Source organism: Syngnathus scovelli, chromosome 15, assembly GCF_024217435.2.
Source record: "Syngnathus scovelli strain Florida chromosome 15, RoL_Ssco_1.2, whole genome shotgun sequence".
Taxonomy (NCBI): domain Eukaryota; kingdom Metazoa; phylum Chordata; class Actinopteri; order Syngnathiformes; family Syngnathidae; genus Syngnathus; species Syngnathus scovelli.
In genome coordinates, this window is record NC_090861.1 from 9865916 (window position 1) to 9884898 (window position 18983).

The 18983-nt window shown below is 44.1% G+C and overlaps 1 protein-coding gene across 11 annotated transcripts in view; it reads right to left on the minus strand.

The window, feature by feature from the left end:
* amot (angiomotin) overlaps positions 1-18983 on the minus strand; it is a 152005-nt gene that overhangs the window by 12126 nt on the left and 120896 nt on the right. For 9 of the 11 annotated variants that reach the window (XM_049743169.1, XM_049743184.2, XM_049743182.2 and 6 more), the window contains 3 exons: positions 16959-17078; positions 6064-6302; positions 5770-6000 (listed from right to left, as the gene is read on the minus strand). In XM_049743169.1, the coding sequence (XP_049599126.1) occupies positions 5770-6000; positions 6064-6302; positions 16959-17078 (590 nt within the window). The other 2 variants (XM_049743172.1, XM_049743174.1) reach the window with 2 other exon arrangements.

An 18983-nucleotide genomic window follows, 5' to 3' on the forward strand; every position in this document is an offset into this window, starting at 1 on the left:
TTGGCATTGAAGCCCAGACCTTCATCTCCCTAGGTCACTTGTTACCACTCTTTCGGGGGATCCCAAAGCATTCCAAGGCCAGCTGAGACAAAGAGCTCATGTCAGTCTATTGCCACACTCCTCAAACCATTGAATACTACTTGGAAATTGTTCTCACGCCACCATATTTAGGAACACCTCCACTCTTAAAGGTTGAGGTGCAAGGGCTGAGCTTTTAGGAGCTTCCATGGGCGATCTTAAATCGAGTGACATCTGATATATCCACTGTGGAAGTCCTAAAGCTCCTTGATTATCATGTATGAAAACGGGTGCGTACTAAAAGATCTGTCAACAACATACTTGCGTTCATCTTTGCATCTGCAAAGTTGTGAAGCGTAACACTGTGGATAGTTGACATCAGGGCTGTGGACTCGGACTTGGACTCGGGGACTTGGACTCGGTCGGACTCGGTCATTTTTGCCGGACTCGGACTCGGTGCTGATTTTGACCGAGTCCACCGAGTCCGACAATAAAAAAAATACGTTCAATTTTATTTTCATCATGCTGCTGAGAATGCGCGTAGGAATACTGTCCACAGCCCTGCTTACGATCAATGCGGCCACGTTGAGTTGCACTTAGCCTAATGTTAACATTATGTACCAATGTCAAGGACGATTATGTCACCCATCTTATATCATTGATGTGTTTCGATAGTTGTGGGGTCGTCACTAATTATTTGTGTTTAGATAAATGTCTGAGCTATAATGGTGTAATTAATGATTAAAAAATATTATCTTACATGTCCTGTGTTTCAGAATGGTTATTTAATTGGGCGAGTGTGTGTTTTCAAGCGTTTTGCCTCATGCCAATGGTGGGCTTCAATGACTATTTTTGTAAAGCCACGCATTTAATACCATGTCAAATAATATATTAGAGTGTAGGTTATGTTCCAATGTATCCACTTCTATCGGTTAAATTGTCAACCGTACATTTATGACTACGCCATGAGTGATCTACGTTATGAGCTAGCACAACTTCGGTAGGGCGGGGAAAATGTTATCGATCCGACGTCCGATTGGAACCTCGCCTCACTTTTACGTCCGCGCTCTCAGCAAGGGATCCTATATAAGCCGAACCAGCCAGTGTGAAAGCAGTTGCGTTCGTTCTGGTAGATTTTGATCTAAATTAGCCTTGAATAAAGACTAAGCAGTCACATGAATTAACAGAAAAAATGGACAGCCGGACTCGGACTCAGACTCGGTGGTCAAGAGGCCGGACTCGGACTTGGACTCGGTGCAAAAATCCGACCGAGTCCACAGCCCTGGTTGACATTAAATAAATAACAAAAAAGCACTGGGTCATATGAATTCGTGAGTAAACTGTTTGTAAGAGAACATTTACGTGGGATTTGGTATTCCTCAATATTTAATCTTTTCACACTTACAAAATCTACAGCTGCTGCCAACAACATGTGGTCCGTGTGTAAAAAACCAATGCACATCAACACCATTGAACCGAAATGATCCTCGCTGACACAATGAATATATATTAAAGTACTTGCCGCCTGAATGCTGCAGGGGAGGCATATCGCTGTCCCAATCTGGAATTATTTAAGAAAGATATATCCACTGATTGCTGCGATTGCGCTCATCACCAAGGGAGTGCAATGGCTGTGACGGTGACAGTGACCTTCTGGTCACTGCTGTGGTCCTCATGTGGGCAGCAATTTGTTTTTTGGCATCTAGTTTTATATGCTTACATGCTTTGTTTTTAATTGAAATATACAGTGGGTATAAGAGTTTACAAAAATATAGCAAAATATTTACTGCACACATTCAAGGTTTTGATTTTTAGCCTTTTGGTGAAGGGAATACTTGATGGGTTCCATGTACTGCTGGAATTCACAGTGGAAAGCAACGAACAAATATTATATATATATATATATATATATATATATATATATATATATATATATATATATATATATATATATATATATATATACGGCTGACTAGCTCAATCAGTAAGTGACATGACTTACAAACGGAAGACCCGGGTTCGATTCCCGGCAGGGGCACAATATGAGCAATGAGCGATTACCTTACCAGCAGTCAGTGTGGGTCCTTAGGCAAGACCCTTAACGATACCGCCTACCTCAGAGATAATGAGAGTACAAGAAACGAAAGACATGCCGGCTCAGACGTCGCCCGGACAAACAAGGTCTGCGTCAGGTGCTGGGGAACCAGAGCACCCTGATGAAAAATGGGCTACTGGAACAAGACACAAATGGGCGAGAATAAGGATCTGTTGGAATGCTACTACTTCAGCAACCCGAGCGAGAGGGGTTACATGCGGAGAATGCGGGAACAATGGCAACTTCAATACCCACAGTCAACACTATCGGCCAAGCAACTAGTAGCTCAATGTTCCAATATCCATAAACGGCACCTGCTATCACACCTCGAGATTGATGAGATACAACACAAATGCCATAGCGAAGGCCAACCAGAGCACCAGGTCAGAGACGAGTTAAATCCATGTAAAAGCCCAGAGGTTGGGTACGAAACCCCAATAAGCACAATCAAGCTGAACGAGGCAGCAACTGACCTGAAGAACAAGATCACGGTGAGAATGAATGCTCGGGAACCTAGATACACACTGCAGAGGCTAAGTGAAGTACCCTCAGAAAGTCTCCTAGAAGATGTGAATGCAGCATTGACAACAATTCCTACGGCTACCATCACTGAAACCAATGAGCTGATATACACCTCAGCAGCAGTGATCCTAGAAATGCTTGGCTACAAGAAGAATGACCATATGCGACCACAACAGTGCCCACCATGGAAGAGAAGGCTGGAGGCCAAAATCAAGATAGCACGGAGAGAAGTGAGCCAAATGACAGAGGCCCAGAAAGGTGCAATGAAAAAGCAAGTTCCCAAGAAATACAGCCATATGCCCATACCTGAAGCACTCGAAACTGCCAAACAAAGACTCCAAGCCTTGGCCAGCCGCCTAAAGAGGTACACAAGAGAGAATGAAGCCAGACGAATAAACAGGTTGTTCACAACACAACCAGCGAAAGTGTACGCTCAGTGGCAGGGGAATAATAGCAGAGCAGACCCACCAAGGCTGGAAACTGAACAGTACTGGAAGGATATATGGGAGCGGGAGGCATCACATAAGAAGGATGCACAGTGGCTGGTGGCTCTGAGAAAGGACCACAGCAAGCTCCCTGAACAGAACCCAGTAACCATCACAGTGGCAGACATCCAGAGAAGAGTCTCAGGAATGAAAAACTGGACAGCACCAGGCCCTGACATGATCCACAGCTACTGGCTCAAGAAACTTACAACTCTCCATGAGCGCCTGGCAGCACAATGGGACTCACCCTGAATGGCTAACCCAAGGGCGTACGATCCTGATCCAGAAGGATCCATCAAAGGGTACAGTCCCATCCAACTACCGGCCAATCACCTGCCTCTCCACAACATGGAAGCTGATGTCGGGCATACTATCAGATAAGATCAGCAGGCACATGGATCAATACATGAGGACTGCTCAGAAAGGGATTGGTAAAAATACCAGAGGAGCAAAACATCAACTCCTGGTGGATAGAACAGTCACCCAAGACTGCAGAACTAGACGTACCAACCTGAGCACTGCCTGGATTGATTACAAGAAAGCATATGACTCAATGCCACATACTTGGATCACTGAATGCTTGAGGCTGTACAACATCAATGGGACTCTGAGAACCTTCATCGCCAACTCGATGAAACAGTGGAAAACCACACTTGAAGCTAATGGCAAGCCACTTGCACACGTGACCATCAAATGTGGTATATACCAAGGAGACGCTCTGTCCCCAATGCTGTTCTGTAGGACTGAACCCCCTCAGCCAAATAATCAACAAGACGGGCTATGGATACCAACTCAGGAATGTGGCCACCATCAGCCACCTCCTCTACATGGATGACATAAAGCTGTACGCTAAGAACGAGCGGGACATTGACTCCCTGATCCACACTACGAGGATCTACAGCTCTGACATCGGAATGTCATTCGGACTTGAGAAATGTGGCCGCATGGTGACTACAAGAGGAAAGGTAATCCACACAGAGGGGGTCTCACTCCCAGAAGGAACAATAGCAGACATTGAGGACAGCTACAAATACCTTGGAATTCCACAGGCAAATGGCAACCTTGACGAGGAAACAAGGAAAGCAGCCACAGCCAAATACCTCCATCGAGTAAGGCAAGTCCTAAGAAGTCAGCTCAATGGCAAGAACAAGTCCCTAGCCATTAACAGCTACGCCCTACCAGTAATCAGGTACCCTGCAGGAATCATACGGTGGCCAAAGGAAGATATACAGACCACAGATATCAAGACACGGAAGCTCCTAACCATGCATGGAGGGTTCCATCCCAAGTCCAGCACCCTGAGACTGTACACTAGCCGTAAAGAAGGAGGCCGAGGACTAGCGAGCGTGAGAGCCACGATCCAAGATGAAACATCCAAGATCCATAAGTACATCAGGGATAAGGCCCCAACGGATGACGTGCTCAGTGAATGTCTCAGACAATGGGCATCAAAGGAAGATGAGGTGCTGGAGGGACCATCATGGGAGGACAAGCCCCTACATGGGATGTACCACCGAAACATAGCTGAAGTAGCTGATATCCAGAAATCCTACCAATGGCTAGAAAGAGCTGGTCTGAAGGACAGCACAGAGGCACTGATCCTGGCTGCACAAGAACAGGCCTTGAGCACCAGAGCAATAGAGGCCCAAATCTACCACACCAGACAAGACCCCAGGTGTAGATTGTGCAAAGAAGGTCCTGAGACAATCCAGCACATAACTGCAGGGTGTAAGATTCTGGCAGGTAAAGCATACATGGAGCGCCATAACCAAGTAGCTGGAATAGTGTACAGGAACATCTGTGCAGAGTATGGACTGGAAGTCCCAAGATCCAAGTGGGAAACACCTCCAAAGGTGGTAGAGAATGACCAAGCCAAGATCCTCTGGGACTTCCAGATCCAGACAGACAGAATGGTAATGGCGAACCAACCGGACATTGTGGTGGTGGACAAAGAGCAGAGGAAAGCCGTTGTGGTTGACATAGCCATCCCAAATGATGGTAACATTAGGAAAAAGGAACATGAGAAACTTGAGAAATATCAAGGGCTCAGAGAAGAGCTGGAGAAGACCTGGAGAGTTAAGACTTCAGTGGTACCTGTGGTCATTGGAGCACTAGGGGCAGTAACCCCCAAACTGGAGGAGTGGCTGAAACAGATCCCAGGAAAAACATCTGACATCTCAGTCCAGAAAAGTGCAGTACTAGGAACAGCAAAGATACTGCGTAGAACCCTCAAGCTCCCAGGCCTCTGGTAGAGGACCCGAGCTTGAAGGGAAAAAGAGACCACCCACGGGGGGTGAGGAAAAGTTTTTTATATATATATATATATATATATATATATATATATATATATATATATATAAAAGTTAAAGTCCCAATGATTGTCACACACACATCTGGGTGTGGTGAATTTTGTCCTCTGCATTTAACCCATCCCCATGTGATTTTGATCCATCCCCTGGGGGAGAGGGGAGCAGTGAGCAGCAGCGGTGCCGCGCTCGGGAATCATTTGGTGATCTATCTATCTATCTATCTATCTATCTATCTATCTATCTATCTATCTATCTATCTATCTATCTATCTATCTATCTATCTATCTATCTATCTATCTATCGATATATAGATATATGGTAAGATAGTATTTAATCTTACCAGCTCCATGGTCAGGGATGTAATGGTTGCTGGGACTTGATAGTCGGTTTGGCATCACAATGCCCTTAAGGGCTGGGCTGCCAGGCTTACTGGTGTCTTGACTCTCATTCTTGTCTGTCTGTGTGCAGCTATCCCTGCTGCCTGTCTTAGAGTGAACTGCTGTATTAAGTGTCAAAGGAACTACCGGGGAGGGAGATAATGTGATGCGAAATTCTGGACCGAGTAGAACTCCTGAAGGAGAAAAACAATTTAGTATGCAGAGTTAAGAGCTCCAAAAGGTTTTCAGACTCTTACCTAGGCTCCCTTTCCAGCTGCTATCTTTGCATTCTTCAATGATGGCTGAGCTACTGAGTCCAGTGCAATGAGAACGCAGTCCTGAACTTCCAGGGCAAGTATTAGAGATAGACATCAGTGACTTGGAGGGCCTCATTGTACACGGCGCATCAGGCTTGATTGTCTCCTTCTTGGAGCGCTGGTGGAGTACCTTGATCATAGCATCCTTCTCTATGATCTGGGCATGGAGATTCTTGATCCTATGACAGAAAAAAAAGGTTAGACCTGTCCAAACTCCGGCCCGGGGAAATAATGCAGCCTGTGTTTAAATTCCCACCAGCCTGCAGCCTCTGGCATACAATTAATAATGTGTGGGTCATCAGCACTATTGACACAGGAGAAAACATACATGTACAAAAAATAATTTACACTTCACTAGAAGATACTAGCAGCAGACCTGTTGCCACGCTCTCGAGTGCTTTTATACACTTTGAGTGCACTACTCTGTAGACTTAAACTTACTTTCTGAGGGGTAGGAAGACATATGGTGCCCCCCTGACATTTTTTCATCCCTTTTATGTTTATAAGGAGAAATGTTATTTTCAGGGAATAATGGACTTTTATTACAATACCAATTAATCATTCTTTAACTGATTTATATTTCTAAATAAATGCTTTTAGTACACCCTTACATCCATCCATCCATCTTCTTCCGCTTATCCGGGGTCGGGTCGCGGGGGCAACAGCTTCAGGAGGGACTCCCAGACTTCCCTCTCCCCAGCCACTTCATCCAGCTCATCCCGGGGGATCCCAAGGCGTTCCCAGGCCAGCTGAGAGACATAGTCTCTCCAGCGCGTCCTGGGTCGTCCCCGGGGTCTCCTACCGGTGGGACATGCCCGGAACACCTCCCCAGGGAGGCGTCCAGGAGGCATCCTGATAAGATGCCCGAGCCACCTCATCTGGCTCCTCTCAACGTGGAGGAGTAGCGACTCTACTCCGAGTCTCTCCCGGATGACCGAGCTTCTCACCCTATCTCTAAGGGAGAGCCCGGACATCCTGCGGAGAAAACTCATTTCGGCCGCTTGTATCCGAGATCTCGTTCTTTCGGTCACGACCCATAGCTCGTGACCATAGGTGAGGGTAGGAGCGTAAATCGACCGGTAAATTGAGAGCTTTGCCTTTTGGCTCAGCTCTCTCTTCACCACAACGGACCGGTACAGGGTCCGCATTACTGCCGACGCTGCACCGATCCGCCTGTCGATCTCACGCTCCATCCTCCCCTCACTCGTGAACAAGACTCCAAGATACTTGAACTCCTCCACTTGGGGCAGGATCTCATCCCCGATCCGGAGAGGGCATTCCACCCTTTTCCGATCGAGGACCATGGACTCGGATTTGGAGGTGCTGACCCTCATCCCGACCGCTTCGCACTCGGCTGCGAACCGTTCCAGCGAGAGCTGGAGATCACGGCCTGAAGAAGCCAACAGCACCACGTCATCTGCAAAAAGCAGAGACGCGATGCTGAGGTCCCCAAACCGGACCCCCTCAACGCCTCGGCTGCGCCTAGAAATTCTGTCCATAAAAATTATGAACAGAATCGGTGACAAAGGGCAGCCTTGGCGGAGTCCAACCCTCACTGGGAACGAATCCGACTTACTGCCGGAAATGCGGACCAGACTCTGGCATCGGTGATACAGGGACCGAACCGCCCTTATCAGTTGGCTCGGCACCCCGTACTCCCGAAGCGCCCTCCACAGAACCTCCCGAGGGACACGGTCGAACGCCTTCTCCAAGTCCACAAAACACATGTGGACTGGTTGGGCAAACTCCCATGCACCCTCGAGGATCCTGCCGAGGGTGTAGAGCTGGTCCACTGTTCCACGGCCAGGACGAAAGCCACCCTTACATGCAATTTTAAATATTCTCAGGATACATTTGTGGCCTTTTTCATCTCGTGAATGGCTTTCAAAAGTGCTGGCTCTTAATGGACACAAATGCACATCCATCTAATTCAATAACAGAACATTAATGTTCAATACAAAACAGCAAAGATCCAGAGTTGTGTGCTGCCGGTAGGGACTATGCAGGTGAGAAGGTGAACTTCCAAACAAACCTTAGATTACCAAAAACTACATCAGGGGTGTAAATCATACGGGCTGCGGGCCGAAATCAGCCCGTGAGGGGGTTTAGTCTGCCCCGCGGGATAAATCTGCATCAATTGAAAAAAAATAAAATGAAAGATTTATTTGTCCACTTGGGATGCTATCTTTTAGTCAGACCAGAATACCTGATGCAATACTGCGCGTTACGAGTGACGAGTATGTGAGCCAGCACATTGGAAGGAGTACCGTATTTTCCGCACTATAAGGCGCACCGGATTATAAGGCGCACCTTCAATGAATCGCCCATTTTAAAACTTTGTCCATATATAAGGCGCACCGGATTATAAGGCGCATAGAATAAATAACTCAGCGTTGCTCAAACGTTAATGCAATCACAATATAGTAACACTCGAAATAGTGAAAACAATAACAATATATCAATAACTCAACATTGCTCAAACGTTAATATCACACAACACACAAAATAAACACATAAAACTTACTTTAATAAGTTAGTCCTCATCCACGAATCTATATTGGTCCATATATAAGGCGCACCGGATTATAAGGCGCACTGTCGGCTTTGAGAAAATTGGAGGTTTTTAGGTGCGCCTTATAGTGCAGAAAACACGGTATGTGGAAGCATACACTAATTTATTAGACTGACTTTTTCTGTGTCTTCTTGGGGGTATTGTCAAGTGTAGAAAATGAGAACAGGTTCCCCCCTCCCCAAGCAAAATTAGGAAATCAAGAATAAGGTAACATTAATTTTTTGTTACAAAGGTTTGAAAAAGCAAAAATAAAACTGTTTCTACTTACAATATTTTTGTTGGAACGTTTTTGCATGTCTGGACCCTGGTCTATAAGGTTGGTCGAGGTAGTGGACCTCTTGCCGATTTATTTGGGGACCCCTGGTCTAGAGCATGTGGATTAAGAGTGGACTCTACTAGTTTAGTTTAGTTTATTGTTTAGCACATATTATTATAGCAATAACAGTGCAAGGAGGGAGACGAAGCCTTGGGCTTGTAAGAAGCTCCACTCCTGTTATATATGCAAACAAAGTGCAGAACAAACAAAGTGCTGTGCAGTCAAATGTCATTCAAGTGTTTAAGAAAAGAAAAGAAAAAAAAAATATATATATACAAGTAAATAAACAAAAGCATAACAAGCTAAATATAAATTTGTCATATTTATATATGCATATATACGAGTGTGTATGTATACATACATAAACAGATACACGATACAAAAATAAGAAACAAGCGAAACAAAAATAGACACTTATCGATGTTGAAGCAATCAAAGAAACACCAGATAGGAATAGCTAAAAGGGAACAGAAGAACTGTAAACAGAAAATAACAAAACAAAACAAGGAAGAATCTGAGTCAAAATTGTGGTTTAAGTTGATGATCATAGTATGGATCAGCTGAGTGCGGTGGAGTAATTATGGACTGGTAGGATCATGAGTGGAGAAGGTGGTGTTTCAGGTGCTTTGTAAAAGCAGCCTGTGCAGATATGGATCGGATATGGATTGGTAGCTTATTCCAGAGTGAGGGCCCTCTAAAGTGGATATTATATTGATGGCGTGATGTTCGACAAAAAGGTGGGTCAAGATTGTCCCTCTGACTTGTTGGATAAGAATGAAAGTCTGATGCAAATGTGAAAAAATTATGAAAAGTGGCTGGAAGACAGTGTTTCCTATATATGTATTTATGGATGAGTAGACAGGTTTGATGAATGTTTACTTTATCAATTGGCAGTAATGAATAATTTCTAAACAGTGGTGCCGATGGTTCATATCTATTTGAAAAAGAGATTATTCTTAGGAACTTCTTTTGAAAGATGAGTAATTTGTTGAGGTATGTTGGATATGTGACTGCCCAGATTATGTTGCAGTAATTGAGTAAAGGAAACAGGAAACTATAATACAGAGTGAGATGAGCAGAAGAATGGACCAAGGGACAAACTTTTCGTAAAATACCTAGCATTTTCATAGATCTTTTGCAAACCAAATCAATGTGTTCGGACCAATTTAAGTGTTCGTCTACTATAACTCCTAGGAATTTGATGCTAGTAACTTGATGGATGTCGTTATTGTTTATGTAAATTTTGGTTTGTTCTTTGGGGTAAGATTTGTTTATATTGCAGAAGATCATGAAGTTAAATTCTTTTATATTGAGTGTCAACTTATTTGTTTTGAACCATTTTGTAATAGCGTACAACTCAGCATTCACACTTGCAATGAGGGAATTAAAATCATCGTGGGTGGCAATGAGGTTGGTATCGTCCGCAAATAACAAAGGGAGAAAATTTGAACAAGACATGGAAAAATCATTTATGTACACCAAAAATAATAGAGGACCCAATATTGAGCCCTGCAGGACCCCAAATAGTATTTTAGATCTGTTGGAAGAACAACCATTTAAATATACATATTGTTCTCTGTTGGCAAGATAGTTCGTGAACCATTTCAGGGCAGAATCGTTTACTCTATATCTCTCTAGCTTAGGGATAAGGATCTTATGGTCGACAGTATCAAATGCTTTAGTTAGATCTAGAAAAACACCAAGAGCGAATTTCTTATTGTCAAGAGCTGTTGAGATATGGTTGACAAGCTGAAGCAGTGCATGCTCAGTGGAAAACCTTTTGCGGAAAGCATATTGATGCTTGTAGAGAATATTATTTGTTTCTAGGTGCTTTGCCAATCTTGAATAAACCAATTTTTCTAGAATCTTGGAGAAGCATGGAAGAATGGATATAGGCCGAAAATTACCATATTCATTTGTCTCGCCAGCTTTGAAAATAGGAATGACTTTAGCAATTTTTAGTTCTTGGGGTACAATGCCAAATTTTAAAGATAAGGAGAAAATGTGTGTTAGTGGTATTGTTATTGAATGGATAATTTTCTTAATAAGTAAGCTTCTGATCTCGTCATGGCCAGGGGCCGAGTTTTTCAAGCTCATGACAATGCTGTAAACTTCCTCAACACTAGGAGGGTCAAGAATGGAGAGTGAAGGAAACTGCCCTTTAATTAGGCAACAGGGGCTTGTATCAGAGGTTGAGAAGCTAGATGCCAAGGTAGCGCCAACATTTACGAAGAAATCATTGAAACCATTAGAAATATCTACTGGGTTTGAATGGGCTCCATTTTTCCCCAGCATCTCATTTGGGGTAGATGTTTTAGATTTTTTGCGATGTAATAAATGGTTGATACGATTCCATGTTGTTTTGATGTCACCAGAGGCTTGAGTAAATTTATCAGCATAGTAAGTTTGTTTGGTTTTCCTTAGTAATACTGTAAATTTATTTTTATATTTCTTGTATGTTTCTATATTTATAGGGGTGGGATTTGCAATAGATTTTCTATAAAGTTTATTTTTTTTTACGTGAAGATTTTTTTAGTTCATCCGTTATCCATGGTTTCCCTTTGGAGTTATTTTTACGAAAATTAAAGGAAATGAGGACCCTAATGCATTTGAGAGTATTGTTAGAAAGGAGTGATAGGCTTTGTTGACATCTTGCAACAGGATAACCTCATCCCATGACACAGAGCTGATGATAGATATAAAAGATACCATGTTTTTCTCTGTAAATTTGCGGAATTTCATTTGATCACCAGTATGACCTTTGATTTTTGGACCACTATCATTGTGGATGAAATTGAAAACAGGAAGATGATCAGATACATCACAGATCAACAGGCCAGATGTTATTTTGTAGTCTAGAGAATTAAATAAAATGTTGTCAATGAGAGTGGCCATTGAGCTTGTGATCCTGGAGGGTTTGTTAATAAGAGGGAAAAAGTTACTGGATAATGTATTAAGGAAGTCTGCTGTATGTGACTGCTTAGTTTCAAGCAAATTAATATTATAGTCACCAAGTAGGACACACAATTTGTTTTCTTTGTTTATGATTTCTAGAGTGGAGTCGAGGGCTTCATTGAAAGTGATTTTATCAGAGTCTGGTGGTCTATATATACATCCAATTATCACATTTTTGTTGTTTATAAGCAAGATGAAAGTTCTAAAAACACAGATTCTGCTACAGTCATATCAAAGTTAACACTTAGATCCTTTCTGGGAGAGAAATTGAAATTATAAATCACATACAGTGAGACTCCTCCACCTTGCTTGTTTGATCTACACGAGTGTGTAGGAGTGTAGTGAGAGAGAGGGTAGCTAGATGTATTATCAACCATCCAGGTTTCAGTAAGAGCTATTACTGAAAAGGAATGTGTTAAGGTTGATAAATAGGTTTGCAGACCATCATGATTTTTAGAGATACTCCGTACATTAAAGTGGACAGTGGAGAATACATTTGTTTGGCAGTGGCCAGGAGGAGTATTGCACAGATTGTTAAAAATATCTTCAGAAAAATATTCGCATGACAATTCAACAGATTTTAGGGAAGTGTAATTAGTATCTGGGTTCAAGAAGGACTCATAAATACCAGCAGTAACATTCTCTAGGTCAAATGAATTAAATAATAAAGAGTCTAGATTCGGTGGGACAGAAATTCCTGCATTATTGAGAGTGTCACTGGATGGCATGAAGGGTGTAAGGGGACGGTCTACCTGAGTTGGATGTCCTCCCCGCCAGTTTCTGTTTGCCATGTTGTGCTCCGCTGTAATCCACCATTCTCGTCAGGAGGGTCCAATAGGTACCAGTTTATGATCATCAGTTCAGCCATTGTAGATGTTAGGTTGCACCAGGCCATAAATCTTCAGTTCCTCCAGTTCACTCACAACGAGGGTTTTGACATCTTCTGGTGTTGCTCCGTTTGTTTTAATCCATACTTTGCAGTTTCTGACCCACGTTGCGAGAATCTTGTTTTCCTTCTTCAGTTTGCGTGCGTTCCAGGCTATCTCAGCATTCTTCGTAGTGAGGTGTTCATTTAGGTAAACACCCGTTCCTTTTAGTTTTCTCCCTTGCTTCAAAAGATCCACTTTATGTTTCCTATTGACGAACCGAATGATAATTTTCGGAGCATCTTTTGGTCGTTTTCGGTTTCTTGGGAGTGTGTGACAAGCGGCAATGTTTCCTTTCTGGAGTTCCATATGCTTACTCTCGAAAAACTGTACTACCTGATTTTCAAGCGTTGACAGTTCGTCCCATGGAGAATCATCTGTCGAGGGATCCGGAGGACCCGCCGCCCTGGCATAGGAGCGGTGTGTTGTTTTAAGACCAGTGATTATGAGGTCTTCTTGTCGGGAGTACTGCTCCAGTGCATCTACTCTCCGTACAAGCGACAGGATTTTCTCATCTTTCTCCTTGGATAATTTCTTAAGCTCCGTTAGTTCAGACGTTAGCTGGAGCAGGGTGGCTTGCTGCTCTAAGAGTGTGGTAAGGTCTTGCCGTATCAAGTCAATGGATGATTTGAGTTCATCGTAGCCCTCATTTTTTTTGGGCGGCATGGCGTAAAGTTTGGAAATGAAAAACCAGCTAGCCGCTGCAACTCGCCTACCTCAACCTTGTCTGGAAGGGAGCTGTTGTCCAGGTAGGTGTCTTCGTGGTTAAGGCACCAAAAAGTTAAAATAATCGCTCTTTGTTTCTTACGTAGAGCTTTCAATGCTCAATCTGTCAGCATGAGCTCAAGAAAACAAGCGGCGTTGAATCACTTCCCGCTGTGAAGTTAGAAGCGAGTGACCTGCATGCGCTCTGCATTGACAATGACAGCCTGTCATTGTTCCAGCGTACCGGAGGTACTGACGTTACCACTCGACCAAAGACTCGTGACTATGGCAGTGACAGAAGAGCAACGCACTAATAGTACTATTTCATTCCTTATCAGACCAGGTCCCTAGATCGCATTCCGATTTTTTATGACCATGCAAAATGCAGTAGTCACGGAAGCCCATAACATGTGAACAATAATATCCTGTCTTTAGTCTTCTTATTGAGCCTTGAGGGGAATCCAAACAAATAGAAGGAGGACAAATAGACAAATTAACAACTATTTTTTTTTGCGAGGAAAACCTCTAACCTGCAAATAGCGAAAACATTGTCACGTTTCGTCCCCGGTTGTTATATTATGTGCATTTTGTCATAGTTTCTGTCCATGTGCCTGTGTGCTCGCCCCTCCCCTCCTGTGTGCCCATGATCAGTTTGATTATTCCCACCTGCCTCTTGTTACCTGTCGTGTATATAAGTCTTGTCTGCCCCTCACCCCTCGTCGGATCATTGTTGTATGTTGTAGTTGTTGTCACGCTTCATGTCTTTTTGGTTCCTGTCGTTTTCAAGTATGTTTTGGTTGGGAAGTCATGTTGTTTTGTTAGTTAAGTCATGTCAGTTTGCCGAGTCTGTCTTTTGAGTTCCTCCATTGAGTTCCTCCAATAAATCCTGGTCCAAGCTGCACTTGGTCGCCCCTGCTCCATTTTCACTCCGCTTCCTGACAAACATGTCTTTTTGGTCAGCTTATAAGTTTTGGATGACTTGTTCAAAGCTAGCAAAGGTATCATCAATATATAGATCCTGAATACTATAAATACCCTTATCATACAAGGTTTTAAAGCCATTGTCTACTAATGATGGCTGAAAAAGGTGATATGGTGTGGTAATATAAGGATGGTATAATTGGGGAATAGATAGAAACACTTTGAATACCCAAACATTTTTTAAATTGGTTCACAATATATAAGGAATGAGTTGCAACCACAGTAGAAACCCTGATCGTGATGCTAATTCGTTTCAGAGGAAGCGTCGAGAAGCGAATCCGTCGCGTTCCAAAGCAGTTTGTCTAATTTTGTCTAAAACAGTACATAAAACCACAAAAAAAGACAAACATACTGGAAACCGAACGGTTCTTGTACAGCGTTTGACATGTCAGACATTCAAAAGACAAATAATGAGCTCGAAATAAACGAAACATGATAAAATAACACTATTTAAATGAAAAATGTATGCACTTACCCAATGTAGAAGAGCCAAAGTCCCGAAAATAATGTCACAAAAGCAAATTAATGTGAACGAAAAGCATAGCTATTGTTAACAAATACAGTGTGATGCATGGAAACACACACAGTCACCTGTACCTACCGTGTCATTGCACATGAGCAAAAGTTGTGCTGGTGTGTTGTATTTTGTGAGTATGTTCATTACTGAAAAGGCCTCGCAGTAAAGCTTGCTCTTAAAAAGATCCGTTGTCCAGCCTCTTAAATATAACATACAGTAGCTTTCTTTTTACAAGGTTGTTATTGCATTGGTCTCGCCGATGCAGCTTTACGGCTATTGTTTACAAATACGTACAGTAGCTTTCATTTTACACGGCTGTTATTGCGTGAATCATGCTGAGAGTTGAGTTCTTGTTGAGAGTTGAGTTCTTGTAGCCTTGCAAGGGCAGCTTTCCGGAAGCGGGCCACGCACGACTGCAGCCGGGTGTCACAATGGTTTAACACCTACCACACACAACTATGCCAACTAACGTCGGTTTTCGAAGCGTTGTCCGAGAACCGAGGCAAAGATTTCCTGACATTTGCGTCAAACTCCGAATGCCAACATTGTCTTTGATTGTGCCATTCATGGTAGAGGATGGAAGGAAGTGAATGTGGACTATTAGTCGACGTTTCAGTCTGGAGCCAAGCAGGGATCTTATTGTCTCTAATTTGTAACCACAGGAAAAGTTTGCAGGTGATGTAGCGCAGAAGCTCTGCGTACAGAGAGACTGTATGTGTTCAACTACCACTTACGATACCTTGTATGATATTACTGCTTCTGAGAGTAACAGAAACCTGTCGAGGAGGAGGGGGAAGAATGTTATTTTTCAGCGCTTCCGTATACACCACTAAAAAAAGGGGGGAAAGTATTCTTAAAATTTGTTATAAAAATCAGTCCGAAACCCATTCCGGCCGGCTGGGGGTTTTACCACTTTGAAAGGCCATCATTTTAAAATCTGTCTAGCGCCTGTGCCACACACCTTCCACACTACTTCCAGCCGGTGACCTTCCACTCAGTCACAGCCACGCTCCTCCCATCAAGACAATCACCTGCACCTGTCATGACCAATTAGCCAGTCCCTATTTAAACACCACACTACATTCAGTCGGCTACCCCTGCCTTGTGCCTCGTTCCTTGCCTTGTGCCTTGCTCTATTCCTAGTTGCCGACCCGATTTGCCGTATATTGACCGACTATGCCTGCTCGCCACCTGCCCCAATAAACTGCCCGTTACCGACTTTGCCCGTTCGCTGCCTGCCCTGACTAACTGCCCGATCACGATCACGTCCTCGACCAGTCCCTCGAACCATGCCGTGCCAAAATTTCCACCACCTCATTCCCCAGATACATTGAATAAACACAGAGTTTGCACTTGGTCGCTCGCTTTTGACAAGTCAGAATCAATTTCCTGAATATTCATATCAGAAAAAATGGGTAAAATCAGTCACAGCCAACTATGGAGTCTGAAGTATACAATTTTGAATAAAACTAAATAAAGCAATTATTGATAATCTGATGAGCTGTCAAGGAGCCATCCGGTAACATAATTTGTGATATATTACAAAATGATGCTTTTTGACAAAGTTGATGGGCTAATAATTCGGACGAATTACCTCCTCTTCATAAAATCTGCAATGGGATTTTAGGACAAGCCTCTCTGCCTGAGTACTGGTCAAGAGGTCAGTCACTAGCTCAATAAATCAGGGGTTGGGGAGTTGGCTATAAGTTTATCCAGATCTTTAATACCTGACATATAATTTATCAAATTACTCACCATTCATTTTCCTGATTTGGGCTGACCAAGAATTGGTCATTAAATAGAGTGGCTTTTTCCTCATTCATTACCACAAAAAAAAAATGAAGGCATCTTGAAATATGTTACCTGCTTTCCATGTCCAAACACTGGCGATTAGCCATTAGAATATCTTTTTGAATGTGGGCCTCCACTGATGTGTCATAGCTGCTGCTGCGAGAATGGCTTAACATTGTGACAAAGGTGTCCCTAAAAAAAGACAACTGTAGTGAGAAGGGTGAAACAAAAACATTGTGTTGAAACTGCTGTAACCAGTGAGTATACATTTAGAAAATATGTCGTAGCATTCACACACAACTGATGTACACTTGTAGTAAATGATTTTGGCATGAAATATTGTTAATGTTCTAAAAGAATGGGTATGAACCAACTTAATTCCTGTAACCCAATTTGAGCACTAAAGGTTGTACCCTGGTAATTTGCACTCACTGATTGTCTTCTGGCGGCTCGGTGAAGCCCTGGTTAGCACGTCCGCCTCACAGTTAGGTGGGTGCCGGTTCGATTCCACCTTCGATTCACCTGTGTGGAGTTTGCATGTTCTCCCCGTGCCCGCCTGGGTTTTCTCTGGGCACTCCGGTTTCCTCCCACATCCTAAAAACATGCTTGGTCGGCCAATTGTGCACTCCAAATTGCCCATGGGTGTGAGTGCGAGTACGGATGGTTGTAAAAATAAAAAATAGCTGGTCTTGCATCGCACATGGTCTTGGGTGCCTGCCTGTTTTTTTTACAACAAGCTGTTGAAGTGTCTGGCCACTGTGGGCACCAGAGAAGTTCTGACACTCGTGGGCTAATGCGGGCCATAGCAAAAGAACATATAGTAACACATGTAAAGTGATGGCTCCTGACATCCCAAAAAACAAAACCCAACCCTAAGCCACGAGTCAATTCCAATCCGACAAGTCAGAGTCACCGGAGGACAACGTTTCCCAAGCACCGTCGTCAAGTGGGACCACTCAAGCTGCGTTTCTCGACAAGACCAAGTCCGACAACCCTTCCGATCAGTAGGTCCGACAGAGTGCACGGCATGAACTGCCGGGACGAGAGTAGGCATTGGAGTCGGCAACGGAAGCCCACGAGAAGGCAGAACCCTGGACCGCCGGCCACGAGCCGACGAAGGCGGGAACTCAGTACCGGAGAGGGAAGGAAACCAGACAGAGCCTATACGGATCCCAGCTGGACGGGTCCGTCGAGTTTTGGCAGGTCAGAATGCCACTAGATGCCCCCCCCCCCAGTGCAAGCACAGGCCGTACCAGAACTGATGCTGGCATTCCTCGGGAGTGAGGGTAGTCAGCCCCAGCTCCATGGGTTCAAGCCCTTCCTGCTGGGGGGGAAAAGTGACTGATACGGGCTAGCTGGCTACAAAAGGGGCCCAGTCACGGGTGGGCGGGAGGTGGAGTGGAGCGGTAGGGAGTCTCAATGATGCCCAAGGCATCGAGCTGGCGTCACGGTGGCGGAGAGAAGGAGTCGACTTGGTGTCCTTCTCACACCATCTTGAACGGATCCGCCAATCCACCCATGTGGCCAGGTCCATGGCGTCCTCGAGGGTTCGGGGGCATTCACAGGACACCATGTCATCCTTAACCTACTCAGTGAGCCCGTGAAGAAACATTCCCATCAAGGACGCGTGGTTCCAGCTGCTCCGCCCGGCCACTGTCTGGAACTTGATCGCATAGTCGGCCACGGGCTGGTTGCCTTGGTGGAGCTCCAACAGTTCCTCTGCCGCTGAGGCCAGGTCAGAGACACGAAGCTCATAGGCGAACGCGTCGAATGCCTCAGAGGCGGGCGATTGCCAGTCATATTGATGTCATGATGGCGCCGCGGATGGCCGCCACGGTGAGTCGCTCTCTGTTTCTTTGTCTTACTTTGTGTGTTTTCTGTGTCCTCTGCTGTCCATCACGGATCACTTTTACCATAGAAGCGCTGTTAAACATCAGACAGTCTTCTTCTGGTATTTTCTCTCCTGTTCTCTCTGATTCAGACTGTTTGTCGGAAATTTTAGCCGGAGCAGCGGTGCTATACAAGCTAGCACGACGACGACGACGCGGAAAATGAGCCGGAGCCCTCATAAAGCTGAGGCAGAGAGGGTTCCGTTCT